This window comes from Cervus canadensis, chromosome 12 (assembly GCF_019320065.1).
Source record: "Cervus canadensis isolate Bull #8, Minnesota chromosome 12, ASM1932006v1, whole genome shotgun sequence".
In the NCBI taxonomy this organism is placed as follows: Eukaryota; Metazoa; Chordata; class Mammalia; order Artiodactyla; family Cervidae; genus Cervus; species Cervus canadensis.
In genome coordinates, this window is record NC_057397.1 from 42691726 (window position 1) to 42718981 (window position 27256).

At 41.3% G+C, this 27256-nt stretch overlaps 1 protein-coding gene across 1 annotated transcript; it reads right to left on the minus strand.

Annotated features, from left to right (window-relative positions):
* Positions 1-15218: 15218 nt before the first annotated feature.
* Positions 15219-23742, minus strand: CCN3 (cellular communication network factor 3). The gene is made up of 5 exons (XM_043483884.1): positions 23508-23742; positions 23155-23380; positions 21620-21874; positions 19850-20064; positions 15219-16727 (listed from the first exon to the last, which is right to left on the minus strand). Exons 1-5 carry the CDS (start codon positions 23589-23591, stop codon positions 16467-16469), a joined length of 1041 nt encoding a protein of 346 aa, XP_043339819.1. The 5' UTR covers positions 23592-23742; the 3' UTR covers positions 15219-16466.
* Between the last annotated feature and the right edge of the window lie 3514 nt (positions 23743-27256).

Genomic DNA, 27256 nt, shown 5'->3' on the forward strand with positions numbered 1-27256 from the left:
CATTTGAAAGTGTAGCTTCAAAAGGCGTACCGATTCCATTTTCCTTTGCAGAGGTGGTAAGGGATTGCCTGCAGGACACATCTGGTCTGCTGCTTCTTCTTGTAAATAAAATTTTATTGCCATACAGATGTGCTCACTTGTTTATCTATTGTCTAATGCTGCCTTCATGCTCTAACAGCAGAGTTGTGTAGTTGCTATGTGGCACACCAAGCTTAAAATATTTGCTGTTGGCTCCTTTATAGGTAAAGTAAGTGTTCCAACCCTTGTTTTTCTCTGTGTCCATAATTTTAACTGAGGGTATTGCTGATCATTAAAAGAGGATCAGATTAAAAGATTAATAAACATTCTCAAGTGAAAATAAAATGAAGCCGAAGATGGCTTTCAGCAGGTCAGTTTCATTTAGACCACTGGGTGTCTCTCTTTCCTAAACTTTACAAGTAAATGTTGAATCAGACATCAGCCAACTTGGGGCTGTGACATACCAGACAAATATTGACAGTTGCTAAGGCAACTGGGATAACTTATTGCCCAAAGGATAATATAGGCGCCAATTGTGCATGCCATGTTTGTCACATAGGGGAGAGACAGACGTGAATGAAAAAATGTATTTCATGATCTCTCTTCAACTGTGGCTTAAAAACAACACATAGCTGATGCTTATCTTAATTCCTCTTTCAGTTTTTCTGGAAATTAACACTTTGAGGGTCCTTAAGTCAGCCAAAATATGTCATAAATGGGCAATCTCTTTGGTTATCAATTCTTTTTCCCAGTTATCCCTGGAGTTTATCTTCCCAAATTGTGTTCTAGTGGCCAACCAGAAGGCCAAATGTATTTTCTAGCTCATCCATCTTGTCACAAAAGTGGTTTCTGCAACATCTTTTTTTTTTTTCAGAGATTTCTTATTAGTCAACACTGGAATAATTAGTCTGTCACTTTCTTTGCTTCCCACAACATAGTTGGAGAGAGTGTTTAAACGTGAGCTTTCTCTGACATTAAACTTAAGCTTTTGCCATTATGCAAGGCTTCTTCACCGTGGCGTTATTGGCGACTGGGTTGGATAATTCCTTGTTGTGAAAGCTGTCATATGTGTTGTAGGATGTTTAGAAGTATCTTTGACCTCTATCCACCAGAAGCCAGTAGCAACTCCCCTGCTGTTAAAATTAAAAAAAAAAAAAGTCTTTAGATATTGTTAAACATCCCCTGGGAAGCAAAATCACCCCAGCTAAAACATTGTGCTAGTCAATCCTAACCATATCTTTCTCAGATTATCCTTAAGGCATCCTCAAGTGGAGCTGAAGTTTCAAAACACAGGGCAAGAATTGGTGGGAATCTTAAATCAACCCAATTGCAAAGGAGAACCTAGTTCTTCACAAATAAAGAATACAGAAATTAAAATATTGATTATAATAAGTCCAGAAAGATCAGTCAATGAGAACTGCTTTCATTCAGTGAGATACAAGATAAAATCTCAAAAAAGATAAGATCTCCCAGAGGAAATCTTGAGGTTCATTTTTTTCTGGAGTATATAATCATATTGTGTGCTCAGTCATGTCCAACTCTTCGCAGTCCCATGGACTGTAGCCTGCCAGGCTCCTCTGTCCATGGAGTTTTCCAGGCAAGAATACTGAAGCAGGTTGCCATTTCCTCCTCCAGGGGATCTTCCTCACCTGTGAACCCATGTCCCCTGCATCTCCTGCATGAGCAGGTGGATTCTTTACCACTAGCGGTTCCTGGGAAGCCCTTCTGGGCTGTATAGAAGTCTTGCTATTATGAACTTCTGGGCAGTGAGAAGTCATTCAGGATGGGTTCTGGCCATGCCTTTGCTCTGCTGTCCTCAAAGCCTTTCCAAAGACTGAGTTTGGCTCTCTGAGTTTGGAGCATCTGGGACTGATTATGGCATGGCATCTAGGAAACTTGTACATTTGACATTTGTCTTCTAGAAAACCATCAGCCTGTCCACAACTCTTAGGAATTGCTTAGCCTTTGAGTCCCTCCTTGAAAGCTGGGTAATCCCATTTCCCACTGGACAGGAGGGGCTGGGTGAGGTCATTATGACGATTCATATGCAACATGCTGGGCTGTAACTCCCAAAGGAGCTTGAAATATTGATTTTATGCATGTCATGCTAAAGGCTGAACAGTTGTAATCCTGCTTTGTATATTACTTCTTGAAGATTTAAAACAAGATGGCTTTGCCACCAGCATAGCTGACATATTTTAATTAATCTTTGTGAAAGAGCTTGACATGTTTAAATGAGCTCATCCAAATAGAATCAGTTATCCTCCTCTGATATAGAATACATTGGAATGAAGCATGATTTATGAAGAATAGAAATCTCGCCCTCATTTTTTCATTTTTTTCTTGGGTTTGTCTGTCATCTGCATGATGGGTTATGATTTATAAAGTCTGTAAGAGTGTGTTGTATTGCATATTTTGCTATGCCTTGCAATACAGAGAAATAGGTAACTCCCAGTCTATGATGATGGGGTAATACACACTTAATGGAGATTGTCTTCTCCTAAGTTCTCTAATGGATACTGCTTAAGAATGTTCTAGAAAAGATTGAAAGCCACAAAACCAGTGGCATGCTTTGCTACTCCTTTGGAAAAGTTAGGCAATTAAAGACTTACGTCATTTGTGGGAAACATGACTGATGGTTCAAATGAACTCATTACAAGCTATTTCTTTTGAGTTTATAGATTGCATATTTTTCTCTCAAATACCAGTTAACGAGTAAAATAGGCAGAAAAATCAGTACCTCAGTGAGTAGTTATGAACACTGAATGAGACAATGTGTATAAGAATATTTGGAATGGAAATCAATCTAATTAGAACTGGAGTTACTCCATTAAGATGTTGGAGTATAAACTGGACCTAAAAAAGAGTCAAAGGTTCCTTCCTCAATAATTCTAGGGTTTTTGTTTCCACCAAGGGTGAAGTTAAAGCCATGTTGAAAGAAGACATACAGTTTTTCCTGATATCAGAAGAGATCAGATTTTTGGTTTTGATCTATTTTGATTTTGAGGCAAAATTAATGCTTGCCCTGAGGTGGTGTTTTTCTTTTCTTTTCTTTTCTTTTTTTTTTTAATGTAGTCACTAAGTCGTGTCCAACTCTTTTGGGACCCCATGGACTGTAGCCTGCCAGGTTCCTCTGTCCATGGGATTTCCCAGGCAGAAATACTGGAGTCGGTTGCCATTTCCTTCTCCAGGGGATCTTCCTGATGTCTGAAAGAACCTGGGTCTCCTGCATTGGCACACAGGTTCTTTATTGCTGAGGGAAGCTCTGTCCTGAGGCATTCTCCTTTTTTTTTTTTTTTTAAGGTGAACTCTTGAGGTTATCAGTGGTAACAGAGAAACAATGCAAAATGAGGTGTGAACTAACAGGAGGATTGCTGAGAACCAGCAAACGGAGCATGGAACAATTGTTGTTGGATGGGTGTGAGTTCTGGGCAAATTCTTGACATCATAATTAATGACTTTCAGCATAAATTTTGCAAAGAGAAAACTTTTATTTAAACCATTAGGGAATGAGAGTCATAACGTTCCAGGTCTCATTTGCTTGTTTATTTGTCAGTTAATACTTTAACCATCCAATTCCTCTAGCTCATGGTCCTTTCATCCTTTCATCATTTTATCCTTTCATTTTTATACAGCGTTTACTGAGTTCCCATTTTGTGTGAAATTATTGTTTAATATTTTGTAGAGTAGTAAAGACTGTTGAACGTAGCCCGTAAACTATTATCTGTGAACGATAACAATGGCTATGATGGCTTCAGATTGATGGATAGAGTTTCTTTCTTAGTTGCGCTCTTATAGAGATTTCTCTGATGTTTGCTTTCCACCTCTCAAGTGTAGGGATGATCCCAAAGATGGCATACTGAACTTGAGAAGGGCAGTTCAATAATTTCATTTAGAAAAGAGGTCACTGGTGGGCACACAGAGCAACTGTTACACTTCAGTGTCCACCCTAGTGGACCAATGTATTGGGGAATGCTTGCATTTTCCAAAAATCTTTGAAGAAAAAAAGCAAGAAATTGAAAAGTTGAGAGAGAGAGGTGAAAAGAAAGCAAATGTGAAATCTTGGAAACAAAGTAACAGCTTTAATACTACTTCAGGTGGTTCCTCCTGAGTTGTGGTGTATCAACTACCCTTAAAGAAGATGTGGTACATATATCAGGCTTCCTTGATAGTTCAGCTGGTAAAGAACCTGCCTGCAATGCAGGAGGCCCTGGTTCGATTCCTGGGTCAGGAAGATCTGCTGGAGAGGGGATAGGCTACCCACTCCGGTTCTCTGTGCTTCCCTTGTGGCTCAGCTGGTAAAGAATCTGCCTGCAATGTGGGAGACCTGGGTTTGATCTCTGGTTGGGAAAATCCCCTGGAGAAGGAAAGCCTACTCACTCCACAGAGATGAAAAGAAGGTAAATGTGAAGTCTTGGAAACAAAGTAGCAGTCTCAATACTACTTCAAGTGGCTCCTCCTGAGTTGTGATGTATCAACTACCCTTAAAGAAGATATGGTATATGTACAGATGGAATATTACTCAGCCACTAAAGAAATGAAACAGTATCATTGGTAGAGATGTAGATGGACAAAGAGTCTGTCACGCAGAGCGAAGTAAGAAAGAGAAAAATATCATATATTAATGCATGTATGTGGAATCTAGGAAAAAATGGTACAGATGAACCTATTTCTGAGGCAGGAATAGAGACGCAGAGATAGAGAACAGACACGTGGACATGCGTTGGGGGGAAGGGGAAGGTAAGATGAACTGGGAAATTTGGATTGACTTGTGTGAAATAGATAGTGGGAACCTGTTGTGAAGCTCAGGAAGCTCAGCTTGGTTCTCTGTTATGACCTAGATGGGTGGGATGAGGGGGTGGCTGGGAGATCCAAGAGGGAGGGGACATATGTATGCCTATGGCTGATATACTTCATTTATGGCAGAAACTAACACAAACACTGTAAAGCAGTTGTATATACTCCAATTAAAAAAAATCCTTAAAAAAAGAAAAGCAACTGATTCATGTAACCAGGCAGGGAATCTAAAATAGCCAAGAACATGTAAATAGTCTTTCATTCTGTGGAAGACACAAACCCCGAGTAATTTAAAATTTAGCCAAATGCCTGTGAAGACTCTAGATAACCAATAAAAGGACATTTGCTCTGGGCTTAATGTCCATGGAAAAAATGCCACACACCTAGCTAGCCAGGGTAGGGATCCGAGTTCTTGGCTGTTACTATCTTTTTTTTCATAGTGTGATTGTAGAGTTCAGGAAACACTCAAGTGAAATAATGCCATTTTCCCCTTCAGAAAAAAAATAGTAGCTTCTCTAGACATTTTCAAAGCTATAAATATTAATCAAAGATGAGAAAAACACAGAACTAAAAGAGTGGTAGAAAATTGGTGGGTGAAAAAGGTTTTGTGCAATTTACAAGATTTGAGGGTCTTATAAATCCATAGTTAAGTTGTATAAGGCTAAAGAGATGTGCAACTTAATGCAAAGTGTTGGGGGAAAGTACGCTCACTAAAAAGCAGGGCTTTGTGTTTTTAAGGAAGGCAATGGAAAATAATATTTGGATTTACTTTTGTTCCAAGGTTGAACAATTTAAACTTCATTAACTATTCCAGTGTGGTATGAAGTTCAACTCTTTTTGTCTAAGAACCTGTGTCCAACATTGGAAGCATTATCTGTGGTGATAAGTCTAATAGGAGAAGAGGTGTGTGGTCAGGCCTTAGACAGTCTCAAGTTTGAGCAAATTAAAGTATTAACTAATTAATACATTTTTCTTGGATAAATCGTAAAGGCTAATTTTTAAAATGGTAGTAGGCACTACTAAACAAATGACTTGTTTTTAAGATATTGAATGGTCATTAACTAGTTAGTAACTTGGGTTATAAACAAGTTGTTAGAATGAAATGACCTATTTCAAAAAATGGTCTGACCAATTAAATGAATCTATCTATAAAACATTTATAGATGCACCTTGATATCTTATTTCAGTCCAACAAATCAAGTGACTCCATAGAAAAGCCAATTTCTTTGATTGGCAAGATATAGTTTTAGTAGCTGGTTTCCTGTTTTATTTTTTTAAATCTCTTGAACAGGTTGGGGGATGTATACATAGCTTTAATTAGTATCTCCATTGTTTCATCAAAAAATTTACAAGCAACAAATGCTGGAGAGGATATAGAGGGAAGGGAACCCTCTTACACTGTTGTCAGGAATGTAAATTGGTACAGTCATTATGGAGAACATAATGGAGACACCTCAAAAAACTAGAAATACAACTACCATATAACCAGCAAACTCACTCCTGGGTGTATACCAGGAGAAAACCATAATTCAAAATAATACATGTGCCTCAATGTGCACTGCAGCACTATTTACAATAGTCAGAGCATGGAAATAACCTCAATGACCATCAACAGAAGAATAAATAAGGGAGATGTGGTGCATATATACAATGGAATATTACTCAGTCATAAAAAGGAATGAAACTGGGCCGTTTGTAGAGACACAAGTAGACCTGCTGGGGGGGATTGAGGGCAGGAGAAGAAGGGGACAACAGAGGATGAGATGGCTGGATGGCATCACCGACTCGATGGACATGAGTTTGAGTAAACTCCGGGAGTTGGTGATGGACAGGGAGGCCTGGTGTGCTCCGATTCATGGGGTCGCAAAGAGTCAGACACGACTGAGCGACTGAACTGAACTGAACTGAACTGAAGTAGACCTAGAAACAGTCATACAGAGTGAATAAGTCATAAAGAGAAAAACAAATATCATATAACATGACTTATATGTGGAATCTAGAATAATGTTTCAGCTAAACTTATTTGCAAAGCAGAAATAAAGACATAGATGTACAGAACAAACTCACACATAATAAGGGGGAAAGGAAGGGTGGCTGAATTGTGAGGTTGGAGCTGATGTATATGCCCTACTTTGTACAAAATGGCTAACTAATGAGAACCTACTGTATAGAACAGGGAATTCTAGTCAGTGTTCTGTGATGACCTAAATGGGCAGGAAACCTAAAAAAGAGAGGATATATGTGTATGTATAACTGATTCACTTTGTCATATAGCAGAAACTCACACAACATTGCAAAGCAACTATACTCCAATAAAATTTAAAGAGAAAAAAAAAATAGCTTCACTGTTTATTTCATCACCATAGTGCCTAGAAAGACCAGAATAAATCTAAAGGCTTTGGTGGCTATTTTCTAATCCAAAAAATGGAAGTGCTTCTATTGCAGTGAGTTCAACCTTTAAAATGCTCATTACAATAAAAGAGAAAAGGAGAAGGAAGTGCATTGCAAGCTCTTGGGAAATGATGGTAAGTCAAGCTATAATGAGTCTGGTCTCTACAGCCACGTGCCCTGGAGTTCGAATCGTTATCAGTCTTATCTGTAAAGTGGTAAACATTGCTCACCTTTTAGGGTTGTGATGAGGAAAAGTAAGGTTATAAAGACGAAATTTATGAGTGCATGGCTCAGTGTAGGTACTCCGTAAGTATCCATGTGGATAGAACCACAAGAGTTGTTGAAGTCAACATCCTTGTCCACACTGCTGTTACTTGGGACTTCCCAGCATGCTGTTTAAGCCTGGATATTGATTTTTCTCAATTTAGAGATGTATGTGCTGTTACTGTTCTTTGTTTCTATTTCTCTTTTAATGATTGTATATTGAGAGTAAGTTAAATAACTATCTATTATATATTGAAATTGTTTTTTGTGTGTAATGAGTGGTTTCTTTTGTTAACAATTCCTTTGAACCTGAAACAAAAGAAAAATTTTTGACAAAACAAGTACATGTAATCCAGGATACAGATAGTGAAGCAGAGGGATTAAACAAATTCTGGATGCGGAATGGGAGAATTCAGATCCAATCCTTACCACATGATAGACTTTTGACTCCATATAAGCTATTCATCTTTCCAAAGCTTTGCTTTCCTCATCTGGAATTTTGAGATAAAATGGTATCACCCACATAGGATTTTCATAAGGAGTAAAGTGAATGAGGTCATCTATGTAAAAGATGTGTGTTGTCTGGAACCTAATAAGCTTGATAAATGTTAATTCTTTCCCTCCTCCACCATCCTCTCCTTCTTATCTCTTTCTTAAATTTTAAATATTCTAAAAGAAACATTTAACAACATTTTTGTACTTCTAAAAGTGGGACTTTTGTACTTATAATCGATGGTATGTCCTAGGTCATTTGGAAGAATTTATTTCTTTTTGATGTATAAATTGTTAATAGTACTTCTTAAGATTGATGCCTCATAAAATAAGATAGAATTTGGAATTATTATTATTACTGCTAATCTGACCATGTGAAGTGTGCAAGGAAATATGAGAAGCTTCAGTTAAATACCATTATGTAGCATCAATTTTACTTGAAGATTTAGGTGGGAAAAATTGAATAGCCAACTAGAAATTTTAAATGTTTTTTTATATTTAAACAAGCGTGGACAGATTCAAGAAAAGTCAAGATTTATGTGAACTTTTAAGAGAAGAATGTGGCATGGCTTAGAAACTTCAGCTTGAAATGCTAGATTTGTGTTGTAGTTGTTCACCATGCTCAGCTGTTTGGAGTAAGGTGATGGAAGTTTGAGAAGCACGGTGTGAGGCAGTGGCAAGAAAACCAAATGAGGTCCCTGCCCTCATGGAGCTTAGAGTCTAATGGGAGAAAGACAGGAAAACAAATAACAGACGCAGAGCATTTTAGCAGCCATGATAGAATTGCTACGAGGAGCATTTAGGCACAAAGGGGATAGTGGCCCAGTTCTGTTCAAGACTTAAGGGTGCAGTTGAGAAGACTTCCTAGAGAAAGTGACCTTGAAGTATATTTTTTTTTGTCTTTTATTTTATTAATTTATTTTAATTGAAGGCTAATTGTTTTACAACATTGTGGTGTTTTTTGCCATGCATTGACATGAATCAGCCATGGGTGTACATGTGTCTCCCATCCCAAACCGCCCTCCCACCTCCCTCCCCATCCCATCTCTGGGTCGTCCCAGCACAGTAGCTTTGAGTGCCCTGCTTCATGCACTGAACTTGGACTGGTCATCTATTTCACATATGGTAATACACATGTTTCAATGCTATTTTCTCAAATCATCCCACCCTTGGCTTCTCCCACTAAGTCTAAAAGTCCATTCCTCATATCTGTGTCTCTTTTGCTGTCTTGCACATAGAGTCATTGTTACCATCTTTCTAAATTCCATATATATGCATTAATGTACTGTATTGGTGCTTTTCTTTCTGACTTACTTCACTCTGTATAAAAATTTATGGTACATATACACAATGGAATGTTACTCAGCTATTAAAAAGAGCACATTTGAGTCAATTCTAATGAGGTGGATGAAATTGAAGTATATTCTTGAGTGAGGGTATGTAGTTTGGAGAGATAACAGGGCACACTCAATAAGACTTGTAGTTTTTATTCTTTTTCCTGGGTGCTGAGAAGCTCTGAAAAATACTGGGGAGGATTCTCACTGCTGAACTTTCAGAGGAGCTAGAACATACATTTTGGGGGATCTCCTCTGCCAAGGACCCCCAAGAATCTTGTGGATGGCCTTGCTTCAGCAGGACAATTCTGGGTCATTTGGGGGCATACTGACCCTTATTTAACCCAGGCTAAGAACTTTGTGACCTCTTCTAGACTTCTGAATCTATGCTTCAAACAGATCTTGCCTCTTGGATTTTGCTAATAAAATATAAGTCCAAGCAACATCCTCTTCTTGGATCATAAAGTATTTCTTTTCAAGATCCTTTTGGCCCAAAAGTACTGGTGGGCTCTTTATTCTGTGAAATGTTGCCATTTGAATGGAGCTGTATATTCTTTTGTAGAGCTTCCTGGGTTGAAATTCACACCTTCATTTTCTTGTCCTAAAGAGAAAGACATATATTCTTTAGGAAAATTTGTACAGCCTTGCCATCCTTACCCTTTGCACCTTCTGATTATTCCCAGAACAGCTGGCTTAATGTAACAGTAATTCACAGTCCTCAGCTGGATGGCTGCAGAGAATTCTTCCTTATTCAGAGTTCAGCAAGTGCCAGCAGTGTTATTGAAGCAGTAATTGAATTTGGTGAACCTTCTGCGGTCAAGACAGCATAACACTGCCTGCAAGAACCATGCGGTGTGGTTAAGATGAATAGACTTCCAACAAAAATGAATCTTCAAACTAAGCTCAATAGCACACACAAAAAGGACATACTGTTTTGATGATCTGACTTATGATATTGAGCATTTTTGGAGCAAAACCTGTTCAGAAGCATGACAATGTGAATCTACAAGGAAAACACTGGGAGAGAAATCTAATACTGTCCAGAAATCTCCAGCAAAAGCTTTATCGATAATCTCATCAAGCACAGACAGGCATGTGACAAACATATTTTCTAGCGTAAAGGTGTCCTCACTGCATTGTTGAATTGAATCCTCAAGTGACAAAAGAAAAGAAAAATCCTCCATTAATTTTCAATGAAGTGTGCCTTGTCACCAAACAGCAATTAAGTGATTTCAAAAGTTTCACATTCACAGAATGATCTCAACAATCTCACGACTTTGCAATGCTGTTTCTAAAAGAGAACATTTATAGTTTGGGAAAACAGCACAAAAATGAAAACTGTTGGAATTGTTTTGGTTGCTGAAAATATACTTGGCCTCAGTGTCTGTGGCACTGAAGAAAGGAAAGAACTTTGGCTCTGAGCTTATGCAGACTCTGAGTTTGAATCCCAGCCCCTTCATTCACTGTGTCCTTAATAGGTCATTAACTTTCTTTGAATCTCTTGGTCTTTTCCTGAGGTCAGTAATGTCTGCCTCTGAACATGTCATGCATGATTAAAGGGCGGTGCTTGACTCTACTGGAGAATTTTATTTTAGCAGCTGTCATTTGCTGGCCTACTGTGTGCCTGGCATGATCAAGTGCTTATGAACACATCTTAAGTTACAACAATACGTGTTTGGTACCTAGGATGACCATCTCATCCAACTTTGCCTGGGACTGTCTTGATTTACAACTGAAATTCCTGAGTCTCAAGGGACCACATCAGTTCAGGACAACTTAGGGTGATTTGCTACTCTCTCAATATTATGATTTCATCTTACAGGTATGGAAACTAAGACTCAGAGGGTGTGTCCAAATTGCCCAATGTCCCAAAGCTGGGAAAGAACAGACCTGATTTGCAAACCCGGCTTGAATAACTCTCAAACCTGTACTCTTTCTGCAGACCTAACTCTGCTCTGTAAATATTGCTTTCCTTGCTCTATCACTAGAACGTCCTAGAGTTAACAAATATTTGTAGATCAGATCACATTTTTCCCCCCAACTGTCTGAGATCATTATTTCAGGAATGCATGTGTGTGTGCTTGTAGCTGATAGAGAGTGGGAAGACCTCTAAGTGAGAGATTAAAGAAAATCATAGTGACAGTGATACTGAAAATGAGAGTTTAAGAGCCTAACATCTATTTTGAAGAACATTTTATCTTTTGTCAATGCGTAGTTCATTCGTTCATTCATACATCCATCCATCCACTCATTCAATGAGTGAGGTCCTGTTGTATTCCAGGCTGTCGTTGCAAGCATGCTTCGTCGTGTCCAACTCTTTGCAATCCTTTAGACTGTAGCTCCCCAGGCTCCTCTGTCCGTGGGATTTCCCAGGCAAGAATACTGGGGTGGGTTGCCATTTCCTCCTCCAGGGGATCTTCCTGACCCAGGGACTGAACCCACATCTCCTGAGTCTCCTACATGGCAGGGAGATTCTTTACCTGTTGAGTCATCAGAGAAAGCCCAGGTACTTCTTTTCAAAGAAGACTGAAATATTGGCCTCAAGATGCTCATTGTAATGGGATTTTTAAAGAATTAGTTGTAAATGATGCAAGAGCTAGGATGATAGAGGCAAGTCCCTGCATTTATATCATCACCTGCCTCCATATTGCTCCAGCCACCTGGATATTTTTTAATGATGCTCCAAGCTTATTCCAGATGCTGTTTTTTGTTGTTTTTTTTTCCCCTAAGCTGTTATCTCAGGCTGGAAGATTCTCTCTCCTAATCTTGGTGATTCAGATGTAAGATGAAATATTACCTCTTCAGAAAGAAACACCTTTACTTCCTCCAGCTAAATTACCCACCCAGAAATATTAGGTCACCTTAGTTTAATAATCTTCTTTGACTTTTTGTTTACTGCTTTTTGCTTGCTGGGGCTGATAGTGAGTCATTTCCAGGGAGAAAAGTAACATTTATTTTATTGTTTGTTTTATTCATGACTGTATTCTCAGGACTTACAACTATGCTAGGCACACAAATGCAGTCAATAAGTATTTTTTGAATGAACAAAACGAATGAATTGATAAACGTTTCGGATGCTGGAAGGGGCAGGCAGTGCAGGATGAATGAGCAAAGGTGTGAAAGGAAATTGTGCTTGAAGGGATATGTGAATTCAGACTTGCTATTTTACTTTCCTGTTGTCGCTGTTCTTGTCATATTACAGGTAGTATGTCTTAAGTTGGATTTCCCTGGTGGCTCAGCAGTGAAGAACCTGCCTGCCAATGCAAGAAACACAGGAAACTCGGTTCGATCCCTGGGTCAGGAAGATCCCCTGGAAAAGGAAATGGAAACCCACTCCAGTATTCTTGCCCGGGAAATCCCATAGACGGAGGAGCCTGGTGGGCTACAGTTCATGGGGTGGCAAAAGAGTTGGACATAACTTAGGAACTAAATTACAACAATAAAAATGTCCTAAGTTTTAAAAAAGGTTCAAGAAGAAATCACAAAAAAGGGGAAAACATTACTCCAATTTGACATAATTGCTAATATTTTGTTGCCCATTTTCTCAGAGTTTTTTCAATTCATGGAGACTTATGAACAAAAACAAATCACTCTTCAACGTTTTATATATTTTATGGGGTAAGTATTTTCTGACATTTTCATTTTATATATTGCTTTGTTCTTCATCATAATGGATGTCTTGGGATTTATATAACCAAACGTGTACTTTTGGACCTCAGAGTCTTCCTATTTTGCTCTTATGAACAACATTGGATTTAATAGTTTTGCAGATAATCTTTGCAGGGATCCATAAGATAGCAGAAGGACATTGATTTGAGTTCTAGGTCCACCAGTTCCTTTTAAACATTTATTTAAAATTTTTAGATGTTCCCTCAATTGTAATATGGGGAAGAGTGTCTACATTGTAGGATTATTATGCAAATTAAACAATACAATGACGATGAAGTGCTTGGTACAATACATATGAAATCAAAGTCAGCACCCCTTGATAATTTCCTTTGAATAAACTCCTAGAAATAAAGCTGGCTTTCCAATCTATCTTTTTTAAAAAAATATTTATTTATTTATGGTTGTGCTAGGTCTTTGTTGCTGTGCATGGGCTTTCTCTGGTTGCAGAGAGCAAGGGCATCTCTTCATTGCAGGACACAAGCTTCTCATTGCGGTGGTTTCTCTTGCTGCACAACTCAGGCTCTAGACAGGCCGGCTTCAGTAGTTGCAGCACACAGGCTCAGCAGTTGTGGGGCACGGGCTTGGTTGTTCCGTGGCATGTGGAATCTTCCCGGACCAGGGATCAAACCCGTGTCCTCTGCATTGGCAGGTAGATTCTTATCCAGTGTATCACCAGGGAAGTCTTTTCTAGTCTATTTTAAAAGGCAAATAGACGCTAGCTAAAGTTATGGGTGGGAAGAAGCCTTGCAGCTTGGGGAAGTGAAGTTAGGAATTAAGGAAACTTTTTAAAAAAAATTATGAAAGAACCAGAGAACCAGTGCATCAACCAGAAACTTTAAAACACAGAGTTAAATTAACTCTAACCCTCATGCTGCCCAGATGACAGCCCAGCTCACGACCATGTTCTGCATCACTGGACACTGAGTAAATGCAGGCTGATCGAGGTAATCCTGGCATCAGGAGCCCCAGTGCTCACAGCAGCATTAGCGAATTAGCCAAGATACAGGAGCAATCTAAGTGCCCATCACCAGATGAATGGATAAAGAAAATGTGGTATACATACATATGTATATATATACACACACACACACACAATATATGTATATATACATATACACAAAATAGAATATTACTCAGCCCTAAAAAAAGAATGAAATTCTGCCATTTGTAACAATGTGGATGGGCCTAGAGGGTATTATGCTAAGTGAAATAGACAGAGAAAGATGCTGCTGCTGCTAAGTCACTTCAGTCGTGTCTGACTCTGTGCGACCCCATAGACGGCAGCCCACCAGGCGCCCCTGTCCCTGGGATTCTCCAGGCAAGAACACTGGAGTGGGTTGCCATTGCCTTCTCCAATGCATGAAAGTGAAAAGTGAAAGTGAAGTCACTCAGTCGTGTCTAACTCTTCATGACCCAAAGACTGCAGCCTACCAGGCTCCTCCATCCATGGGATTTTCCAGGCAAGAGTACTGGACTGGGGTGCCATTGCCTTCTCCAAGAGAAAGATGAGAAAGACACATACTGTATGTTATCACATATATGGAAGCTGAAAAACAAAATGAATGAATATAACATAAGAGAAAGACTCACAGATACAGAGAGCAAACTAGTGGTCACCAAAGGGGAGAGGGAAGGAGGGAGGGACAAGATAGGGGTAGGGGATTAGGAGGCCCAAACTATTATGTATAAAATAAATAAGATAAAAGGATACATTGTATAGCACAGGGGATGTAGCCAATATTTCATAACAACTGTAAATGGAGTATAAACTATAAAAATAGAGAATCACTATTTGTACACCTAAAACTAATATAATGTTGTAAGTCAGCTATACTTTAATTTAAAAAAAGAAGATACTCTTGGCAATTTAAGTTGGCTAATTGAGAGAATGGGGGCAGGGGTACTTTAACTAGATAAGGAAACCAGTAAGGTGAGTTTTGTTTGGTCCAACCATAAGTTCAATTTTTAATATATGGAGGTATCTCGAAGGCTATCCAGAAAAAAAATCAGGGTTCTAGATACTGGATTGAGTAAAGAGAGTGGAGAATATCTGAGGCCTTGGCAATAGAGATCACCAAATTAACAATGGTCTTTTGTTTTCCTTCTGACCAGATATTCTAAGTTCATCTAAAAGAATCCACTTTGCTTTCAATAGATGCTGTCACTTTTTATCTGATTTAATTGGTAAATTTTCATTGAATTTATACTTTCAATAAACAACTCCGAAGCACAAAACTAATAGCAGAGTCACACTTTGATAAGATAATGTTTATTTAGTAATGTCCAACAAGTAGCGAAAGTAAAAAGAATATTTTTAAAAATGTATAATTTACATTTATATAAATACTTTAAAGTAGAAAAGCTGAACACATAGGATGACAATAGAAGAATGTATACATTTAAATTTGCAGTCTATCTTATAGCCTGACAAGTTAGATAAACATATGTAGATGCATATATCTTGTTCATGAGTTTGCCTAACTAAGACCCAAGGATAAGTTTGGGGCATCTGTTCAATAATTCTGAACTCCCATGGAGTTTGTGGTATCTCGCCACTGCAGTCATGTCGATTTTGTTTTTCTTTTTCAAAATTCTACTACCAGCATATTTGAAAGTCACCAAAAGTTATAATCAGGTGCTTTGGGCCTTAGTTTATTCATTGGTAAGGTAAGAGGAACCCTGCTGATGGGTTCTGCTTCTTCTGAATTAAAAAACTAGTGATCCCCAGGAACCTCCAGACACATACAAATGTCTGAGGGCTGATAGAGGCTGGTCATCTCTGTATAAGGGGTAATTTTCTGTTTAGCTTCTTTCTTTTGGAAAGGAGTCAACTTGTCTGAAATGGAGCCAGTTTATGACACCAGTGCACTTAATTAATAAGCATTCCATTATTGTAGATATAGCTTGTTTTCCATGTACACAGAAAACAGATTTCAAGTTGGAGAACTATATGTTTCATCAGATCTCAGAATCTGAAGTTCAGAGTTGAGTTACTGAAAAAGAGTGCTGCACAGAGAACCCTTAGGTCAATCCTCAATCCATGGTGAAATATTTATATGACAATACTCTCAGTATGACCTTGGACTTCACCATGTCATTTCATTACAGTGACCTTTTCTTGAAATTTTACAAGTGTATAACAAAATGAGCACAATGTGATACTGTTTACACAGTAAGATCTGTATCTGATTTCTGAAATTTTGAAGTTTTCACATGGAGTAAACGTGTAGTAAATGTGTGTAGTAAACATGTAAAAGAAAAAGTCATCCCTAAGTACGCTCCTGAGCTTACCTTGATTCCAGGTTTATAGTTAATCATATCCTTCATGAAAAAAAAGACAGATATAACTGACCTCATATGACCACAGAAAATACATGAGACTCAGAGGAGGGTAATTTTTCTTATATTCATTTGATGGTGGGTGGCTGCAGTTTGCCTCTGTCGGTGGGCTTCTCAAGGGACGAGTTACATCTTCTTGCTGCTGGTGTTTGGCTTTAAGTCTTAGAGGAAAGACGAGTTGCTGTGAGGACAGTTGTTGTGACAGGTGCAGGTCCCGATGACCATCACTGGCTTCTTGAGGATCTGCCCTGGGGAGCACTGGAACTCCACCTGGATGGTTTTGGTGTTGTGGGGAGTGCAGCATCGGCCATCACTACAGATCCCACAGAACCTGGGCTTGTAGGTGTGGAGGCTCGTGCAGTTCTCAAACTGCAGGTGGATGGCTTTGAGTGACTTGATGCTACGGAGACACTTTTTTCCTTTCTAAGAAAGAAGAAAAGGAGTGATGCATGAAATGGCCGTCTTTCCTCTGAGGGACCCATCTAGGCATATGGAATAAATTGCTAGTTGCCTACCCAATATCTGTTGCTCCTTCTTCTTTGCTAACAGAATGTTAATTTTGTTCTAGCAGTGTGGTCCACTACAAGTATTTGCTTCCCCCAGAATACCTGGGAGCTTGTGGCAAAGTTCTGGGCCATGATACATAAACCAAGAGATTCTGGGAAATTCTTTGCCCTTCAGACAGGTACAGTTCTTAACTGCTTCCTGTATTCGTCTGCCTCCCTACCTAGAATGTGGAAACCGTGCCTAATTGTCTATAACCATATTTTGACCAAGTGACATATGCATGAAGGTGAAAGCATATGCATGATAAAGAAAGTTGCTTTGTCAAGCTATCATAAGAAAACTGGCATTAGTTTTAGTCCAATACATTCTTTAGGTGCTATAAAGAGAAATGGAATAAATATGGCATCACTGCAAGCCTATTAATGTTTCAAATTTTTTCAGACATTAACTCACTTAACCTTATTAGCAACATTCACTCATACAAGGAGCAATTATTCATGTAAAGAGCAATTGCTCAAGTTTTATAGATATGTAAATGGAGTCTCAGAAGGCTGAAGTGATCAGAAGACAACTAATAATTGAATTTGTCTGACACAAAGCTCATTTTTTCTGCTGATATTACACTGTGACCTCAGGAAAGTGTAAGACAGTGTGATTTAAGGTTATTTTCCATGAAGGCATGGTAATTAGGGAATTTATTCAACATTCCATTAGTAATTATTGATGAAGAACCCCAATACTGATAATGCAGTAAGACACTGATAATATGTTAATTTCCCACCTAGATTTCTTCACCTAATTTGTCACAATTCTCCACTGTTTTTTACCTTTTTAGGCACAGTCCATAGATTGTGGAGTGATGAGACTTGGAATTCTCTAAAATCAGTAGCTCTAAAGCTTTAAGAGTACATGAAAATGTACTAACACACATTGCTAAAACATACATTGTTGGGCCTTAAACCTAGGGTTTTGATTCAGTAGATCTGATGTGGATCCCCACAATTTGCAATTCTAAAAAGTTCTTAGATGATGCTGCTGGTCTGGGGACCACACTTACAGAAGCACGTTTCATAGTTAAGAATCTTTCAGTGACAAGGAAGTAATGATTATTGGGCTAGCATTTCCCTAGATTCTGAGCACATTTCTGGACTTTTAATGAAATATATACATATACTATAAATAAATATCTTAAATATAATATCTCCTAATATTAAACTGGGTGCAAGATTATATTTTTTATAAGAAAAAAATATAAATTCTGGAAAAAGAAACAGTAGAAAAAGCAAAATGTTAAAGTCATGGCATTGAAAAGCCTTATGTAATAAAGTACTATGTTCTTGACAATACTTAAAGGCTCTTGCTTTTTCTTTGTTGATATTTATAATACTTAGTGTATATTTTTGCCAATATAAACCAAAAGGCACAAGGTCTGCAACATTTGTGTGTGTGTGAGTGAGTGAGTGAGTGAGAGAGAGAGATGAAGGGATAGAAACAGAGAGGAAGGTGTTTCCAGGTGTTCTTTCTAAACCGGCAGAAGAAGCAGAAAGTTAGAATGGATCTTAAAAAGTCAGAGAGCTAAGTAGCCATATAACAATGCAACCACTAGAGACTCTTATTTTACCAATAACAGAAATGATGGTTAATATCAAGTAATGATATGTATATTAATACAGTAATCTATGCTTACAGGTGGCGCTAGTGGTAAAGAATCCACCTGCAATGCAGGAGATGTAAGAGCCCCAGGGTTCGATCCCTGGGTAGGGAAGATTCCCTAGAGGAGGAAATGGCAACCCATTCCCGTATTCTTAGAGAATCCCATGGACAGAGGAACCCAGTGGGCTACAGTCCATGGGTCGCAAAGAGTCGGACTCAACTAAGCATCTGAGCGCCGGGGCAGCGATCTATGCCCAGTACTTTGCAAAGTCATGGAATTTAATCTTCATGACAACTCTGAGTAAGGAACTGTAGCTACTGTTAATGTCTCTGTTATCTAAGGGAAGGAACTGAGGCTTAAAGGTTAAGAAAATCACCCAAGTCCCACAGCTAGCTCATTTGAGAAGCCAGGATTTAAAGTCAGGCTGTCTGGCTCCAGAGTTGCGCTCTTAAGCATGAGATGATATTGCCTCAGTGGAGAGATACGTAAATCTTTCATTGCTAGGGACTATTTTATTTTGGCCTTAGGTTTGTACAAGGGTCCATCAACTAGTTTGATTTGAGTATTGCATTTATCTGATCTTGGGTTCTGCTAACAAGGACTGTGATGTCATCAGGAACCAATCATAGCTTCTGATCTGCATGCCTTCTGCTCAGCATTAACACACTGAGTTGATATCATTCCAGCAAAAAAGGAAAGCAATGTGCTATTTTATTTGGCACATATCGCCTCTTCCTGGCAAATGTACTGGTGGCACTAGGCTTTTTAAAAGACTGAAAATAATTCCCAGACACCCATTCATTTATTCATCCACAGTTGTTTATCAAGCACACAGTACGTCCCAGGTAGGATGTGGAGGATGGAGGGATTTGGAAGGCAGATGTGGTCCCTACTCTGTTGTTTCTTTCAGACTAAACCTAAAGGGTGAAGACAACTGGGCTCAGAAATGACCTCTCTAAAATCAAGCATGCTTGATCATTGAGTAACTGTGTTTTTCCAGGATGAAATGAGATTTGCCAGACTTTTCTCAATTGGGGACAGCATTAGAGTTGTCCAACCTCTCCCTCTTTTTTTCTGTTTTTGGTGGCACCACGTGGCATGTAGATCTTAGTTCCCTGACCTGGGATGGAATCTGTGCCCCCTGTAATGGAAGCATGGAGTCTTAACCACTGGACCACCAGGGACGTTCCTGACTTCTCCCTCTTTACCTGCTGTGAGTTGCTTAGGATATTTCAATACATTAAAGAGAGAAAAAAAAAAAAGGTTAACTCCTCTACTGGAGCTGACTGCAGAGCCAACTAACATCACAGAGATTTGCTAATACACAGGGCCCAGTGAGCAAGGCCACCTCCTCTGTCACGGGAGGCTTCCCCCAGGCTTGTACCTTGTCTGTCGGCTGCCTGTGCTCTTGGTCACAGGGCCGCACCATGCAGAGCCGGGTCTGCTTCACCATCTCACAGTGAGGATTCCTGTTGGTGACTCGGGTGGAAAAGCCCGTGCCGCAGCTCTTGGAACACGCGCTCCACTCTGTGGTCTGTTCGATGCAGTTGATACTTGAGTCCGAGACTGCAACTCCTAGGGTGGCTTCTGTCCTGTAGGCTGTGGGAGTTTGGAATAAAGACAGCACTATTGAGTGAAACATGGGGATGGCAGAGTGGTCCTTTCAACCATCATTAGAAAAAGCATCTCATCCAATCAGGTACCGGCTCAACTCAGGTGCTTTCAGGGGACAGACCTGAAACTCTGTATTTATAAGCCCCAAACAGGTAGCACAATGCCTAGTGCACAGTTGACCTTCAAGAAATCTTTGTGGAATGACTGTCCGATTTGTTCATGAGAAGTTTAGGAGAACCCGTCTTTGAGACGCTTAGTAGTTTTAAGAACACAGCACCGTATAGCATCAAGAACCATTCCATAAATTGTACTGAAATCACAGGATTTCAACATGTGATTTTTGTCTAGAAAGATGATCAGTTAATAATTGCAATTGGATGAGAAAGTAGAACCAACCAACTCAAAATAGTGATGAAAGTAAAACTCTGCATTAGGGAGGTGCAACTGGTTGTCTGGGTTGTGGGATACAATCACTTTCAGACAGTTCAGTCTCAATACTTAATATGCTGGCCTTAACATGCTGGGCACATCTCCTCCCTTACATGGCAATTTTCCTATCTGTAAGGCATGGCTGATAACTCCTGACTTCAGAAAGACTGTAAAGTTCTGTGTCCTGCCAGTGTAAATAATCTGGCTGACTAATGGCTTCCAAAATATTCTCTACTGGATCTTGAATTTTTGCTCTTCCAAAAAAAAAAAAAAAGTCATTTCCTTTATGAGCCAAAACAAAAGGAAAAGCAAACAAAGATCCTAAAGTGTTACTTGATCCTTCCTACAGCATCTAGAAAGGTGGCATTTCTCTGTGACACTTGTCCAGGGATGGCATTCCTTAGGGGACATAGTCTTAAGAGTGCACAGGTAGTTGACAGAATCCGGAAAAGAAAGAGCTATCACCAGGCCCTTTGCAAATGACCTAAAAGGCATTCCCCTTGAATTGATGGACTTCCCCATTGGCTCATACGGTAAAAAATCTACCTGCAATGTGGGAAACCTGGGTTCAATCCCTGGGTCGGGAAGATCCCCTGGGGAAGGGAATGGCTAACTGCTCCCATAGTCTTGGCTGGAGAATTCCATGAACAGAGGAGCCTGGAGAGCTACAGTCCATGGGGCTGCAAAGAGTTGGACATGACTGAGTGACTCACATAAACTGACTCTTGCCATAAATATAGAAGCTATATCAATTGTGTGTTTTGCATAAAGTTGCCAAAACATACCTTTGCAATGTTAATAAGGGTCAAGTGAGACAAACTAAAATATAAATAGTAGTCATGTAATAAGACTACAAAAATCACTCCTATGACTCAAAAGAACCACTGAGCATGACTCTTCTTCAGGAGAGGCTGTGTGCATACTTCAATAACTTGGCTGGGATTCCCACACGTGATGTGTCTAATCTCCATGGGCCAGCTGGACTCCACGAATGAATGGCCAGAAACTTGAAGCCAGTTTCTCACTACAAATCCCAAAGAGCACACATACTTCCTGCCTGCATTTCTTCCTGTGCTGGGACTGTTAAATTCAGGTATGTTGAATTTCCTACCTGGAAGGGTCTGGAGGTCCCCTAATGTCCCCGTCTCATTGGAGTCACAGATCCACTTTTCACAGCACTCCCCCGGCACTTTAACTTTTCTGGGAGCTGGGCAGTCGGGCTGGGGCAGTAGCAGGTCCTCTTCACAGCGGGGCACACAGCCAACCTGTCCATCTTGGCAGGCGCACTGGTATTTGCAACTTGGCTGGAAGGTCTCCCCACTCTGGTAGATGACTCCATCGAACACACAGTTGTCTCCTTCTACCGCTAGAATAATGGGGAAGAAGAGCATAGAGGGAAGGGCCTTCCCTGGCGGCTCAGATGGTACAAAACCTGCCTACAATGCAGGAGACCCGGGTTCAATCCCTGGGCCGGGAAGGTCCCCTGGAGAAGGAAATGGCAATCCACTCCAGTATTCTTGCCTGGGAAATCCCATGGAAAGAGGAGCCTGGCGGGCTACAGTGATTATTAATAGGGTGGTGAAGAGTCTTGGGGAAGAAGAGCCGAAAGGGAAGGGGAGAGAAAAAAAAAGAACAGGATGCACTGGCGAAGCTGCAGAAGATGCACAGCACATGTTCCAAACCCCAATTCATTCTTTTTCTAGTTGAAGGCATCTGGTTGCTGATCTATCACCAGTAGAGAGATGTCCTCATGGAGCTTCCCAGAGGAAAAAGAAACACTCAAGACCACCCAGTCCTGCCACTCATGTTACGGACAAAGGAAGAGGGGCCCAACCGTGAAGTGACACTCCCAAGGTCCCACAGCTTTTGATCCCAATGAAAAGGTCGTTTTGCAAGAACCTCCTTAGATTCTCCTACTCCAGGAGCTCAGAATGAAAAAGAAAAACAGAGTTCTTCAGTCTCCAAACAGGTTAACTGGGCAAACTGGGAAAGGCTTCAGATTCCTTGGCATTCCAGCACAATAAATCATCACTAGTTTAGAAAAGAAGCTAAAAGACTATTCCAAGCCCCCTCATCCAGGGAGGTGGGGACAGCCTCCAACTAAATGGTACACCAGGTGGGAAATTGATCCCGGACTGATTGAGTTTCACCAGCTTGATTTTACTCACAACTCAGACAGGGGTTCCATAGGTCCCAGGAGAGTAGGGGCTGCTTTGGCTCAGATGGGACAATTACAGGTGTGAAAACAAGCCTGAATGGCTACAGTTGGGGGAACTCTGAGCCTGTGAGTAAGCCGAAGTTTCCATCACCCCCCAAGCGTCCCCTGGAAACGTGGATAGGAAATGACTTCACTGGCCCTTAACTCTGCTCTGCTCCCGGTCTATTTGGATTCTTCTCTAGGGAGGCAAGTGACCGACGCTTCTCACCTCCGCAGGAGGGCAGGTTTCCTTCGAGCTTCTGGCTCTCCCCCAAACCCCACGAGACCCCAGACCATCCCTGGTACAGGTGCTCCATAAACATCAACTAGGGCATCACCATTAGTATTTGCGCATCACCCTCTAGGAACAAAGAGAGGAGGAGAGGAAAGAGGGGACAGCTCCGCTATGGAGAGACAGGAGGTCAGGGGGCGGGTGGGGGCAGGTTTACCCATGCAGATGCCAGTCTGGGCGCTGGGGTCCGCTCTGCGGTCGCAGAAGAGGCCGCGGCTCTCCTCGCAGGGCAGCAGCACGGAGCAGCTCTCGCCGCGCTGACGAGCGCACACCAGGCAGCAGGAGCAGTCGTCCAGCACCGCCCTCACCCCGGGGGCGCAGGCCGGCGGCTTTGGGGGGCACGTGGCCGGGCACGAGGAGGGGCAACGCTCAACCGCAGCGACCTGGGGGCGGGCAAGACCAGAAGGAGAAACTTCTCATCAGGGACGCTGGAAAGCTGAGTGAGCCAGGGATCGAACAGGGGTTTTGCTCAGAAAGTGACCAGAGGCACCTGGCGAGTACGCCACTCACCTGTCCCAGGAGATGGAGGAGCAGGAAAGCCAGGCAGAGGCACTGCTTGGGCAGACCGAGACTCTGGCTCTGCGCACCCTGCATGTTCAGGCTTTCCCGGGTCGCTCTCACACGCCTTTTCCAGGTCTGAGATTGGCTCCGCTCGTCCCGCTCCAGGTCGGGCTCGCCCCCGGCCAGCGCCACAGCGCAGATTTTATAGCGCGCTCCTAGGACGCGCACAAGCCGGTTGGCTGCCGCTCAGGCAGGAGGCGGGGGGACCGGCGGGGTGGGGAATGGAACGAACCCCGGGGTTGCCATAGCAATTGGCCGTGGGTGCCGCTCTCCTTTGGGCGCGGCCCCCGGGCCTGCGTGTGCCTGTGTGTGGCGACTGGCTTTTCCCAGAGCTCCGGGCGGGGCTGGGTGGAGGCCCGGGGCCAGGACCCAGAGCTCGCCGAGCGCGTGGGAAGGAAACGCCCGTTTCCTCCTGGAAGCGGCTGCGCCTTCCCCTAGGACCAAGACACCGCCACTCCCCATCACGCTTCTCCGCCTGGCCGTTTCCAGCCGGGTTGCAAACGTGGGGCTCCCCTAAAGGGGTGTCTGATGTTTGCGACCATCTGTGGGGGGTTGGCGAGAGGCCCAGGAGTTTAGTCATAAAGGAAGCACATGCAAGTTTGTCACTGTTTAGGGCACGCTCGCTCTGAGTGTGGAGAGCTGGGGGGGGGGGGGGGGGGGGGGGGGAGGGAGGAAGGGGGAAACAGAAGGGAGAAAGTAGTGGGGGGGGTGCAGAAAATAGAAGTCAAAGTTAGGATGGGGGATGCTATTGGCCAAAAGGCAAAGTTTTGTTGTTGTTGTTTTTGTTCATTTTTATTTATTTGGCTGTAACAGGTCTTAGGTGCAGCTTGCGGTATCTTATATTGTGGTATGTGGGATCTAGTTCCCAGGGGGGACCAGGGTTCAAAGCCCCGACCCCAGAGAGTTAGCCACTGGACCACTACGGAAGTCCCAAAGTAGAGTTCTTTTGACTCTAATCATTTCAAGCCCTGCTGATTCTTAAACCCCCAATTCTGCAGGTTTGGTAGAAATACAAGTAAAACATAATAGAATGAAAATATGAGAGCCTGAGGTACATAAAAAATGTCCCTTCTTGTAGAGAAAAAACTTGAAACACCTGTGGTATCATGCCTCCCGTGAAAGGGCACCTGTCAGAGTATAAGAGCCTGTGAGGGTGTTTAAGATGGCTTCAGCTCAGGCCCTGTCAAAACCGCAGCGAATTAAGGAAGGACTGGGAAAGGTACTTCCTTTCCTGAACTGGCATTCCAGGACATCAAATCCTTCTTCCACCTGGCACCCACTTTCAAAAAATTCAAAAAATGATTGCTGGGAAACTCTTGTCATCTCTCATGAGAAAGAACAGTTTGTTCCAAAGGTGACAGTGCTGGACGGTATTCAAAACATCTCAGTCCTGTATTTCAGCTTTGCTGCTGCCTCTGGGATCACCGTGTCCACCTCCTTTGGGGGTAGCCCTGTTGGAAAGCCACTTTTCAGGAAAATTATACTGGCTTATGAGGGAACTTTAGGCTTTGAAAGGAAGCAAATTTCTTCTACATCATCCATCTCCAACATGAAGGAAATCAAAGGCAGCTTGTGTAAGGGGCCAGGTCTGCCCCTGCCACACCCACCTTCCAGGATGAAATCATCCCCAGCCCCTTCAGAGTAGTTCTCTGAACAGCTTAAGACTGCTGTTAACTACTTCTGAGCCTCTGTGAATTCCGCTTTCTTTGAGGACATGCAGACTGATTAGGAAAGCTTGGTGAGAGGCTGAACCGTTAATTTGTGCCGTGTCAGGGACACTCAGTACACTCTTCAAGGTGATGGGCTTCGTGAGTCATCTGGCATGGCAATGCTTCCACCTGGTTGTACCTCAGAATTAACCAGGGTGTGTTTTGAAAAATGTCTATTTTTGTTTATAATGACTTTTAAAAATTGAAGTATAGTCAGTTTACAATGTTGTGATAGCTTCAAGGGTACAACAAAGTGATTCAGCCATATATATGTATTTATATAAAATTTACATTTATATATATATTTACATATATAAATATATATACATTATATCTATATATGTATGTGTATATATATATACATATATACTATCTTTCATATTCTTTCCCTTTATAGGTTATCACAAGATATTAAGTATAGTTGCTTGTGTTATACAGTAGGTCTTTGTTGTTTATCTATTTTATACATAGTAGTGTATAATGTTAATCCTAGCCTCCTAATTTATCCATCCCCCACCCCCTTTCCCTTTTGGTAACCATAAGTTTGTTTTCTGTGTCTGTGAGTCTCTGCTTTGGATGTAAGTTCATTTGTATCATTTTTTTCTTTTAGAGTCCACATATAAACATATAAACAATATCATATGGTATCTGTCTTTCGCTGTCTGGCTTGCTCCACTTAATACAATAATCTCTCGGTTCATCCATGTTGCTACACATGGCATGATTTCATTATTTTTATGGCTGAGTAATATTCCATTGTATATGAAAAATATAGACTCTTGGACCCCACCCTCAACCCACTCAGTTGGATTTTCTGGTGAAGGCTCTTGGTAGACAGCATTTCAATGTATTGAATACTTGGAAATGGGAAGTGGCTTTGGGAAACCTTGATATGGAACAAGTAGGAGTACAACTAACCAAGAGGCAGGAATATTGGCTAAATTTTCAATGTATGAATTGACAGAACAAGGAGAAATTGGCAGCGCTAAGACTGGGCTGACTCTTCTTGGAAAGGGGGAGGTTGAGAAGAGAAAGGTAACTGTCAGACAAGGAAGATGTCAAGTCATTGCTAATGTGTGTTATGGTTCAAGTCTCTTGATTGCTGCAAGCGATAAAAACCAAACGAGCTAGTTTCTGGAAGACACATTTATTAGGCAGAGGCTGTGGTATTTCACATAAAAACGACATGGAAACTGTGCTGCTAAACCTCAGAGATAACTAAGACCAGGGCCTCGGAGCTATGAGGATTCCATCCTTCTATCTAAATTTTGCTTCTCTTTGTGTCACCTTTTCAGTCTGTCCCACCATGGACCCGCTTCTAACTTTTAAGAAAAGTATCATCCTTACATTCTCCCTAATCTCTTACATTATGACCCTATCACCAGAAAAGGAATGTCCACTCTGTAATCTCCTATAGATGCTCCTGATTAAGGACCTCTGCATGAAGAAAACTAGCAATTGAAAGTGGATCCATCTGATGACAACATGTCAGGTCCTGCTTGGCCACCTTCACAATAACGTCTCTGGACTCCTCCTTGCTGGGAGAGATTTCATCCTCTCTAAAGACCTGGCATCTCTTGCTTTTCTCTTATATCTCTTAACTTATCGAATAATAATGATGTGCCTGTTTCTGCATCTATCTCCCTCTGCTGCCTGGGAGCCTTTGAGGACAGGGAGCAGGTCATATTCTCCATAATATCCCCAGCATCTACTTCAGGGACAAGTACGTGATCAGTTGGTTTAGGACTTTTTGAGACACTGCTAGCCTCACTTAAAGTTTTGTCATTTGTCACTGTTTTGCATGTGAGGAGGTAAGAAAGAATGGGAGGCCGTTTGTTTCTTGGCAGCAGTAGAGGCTGTGTTGGTCTTATCAGTCATCACCCATCTGCCCCTGACACACACCTTTCTTAGTCTTTCACTCAGCGTCTAAAGGATGGCACACAGGCTGGTGATACTGTGTTTGAAATAAACCATGTGTCAGCTGAGTTG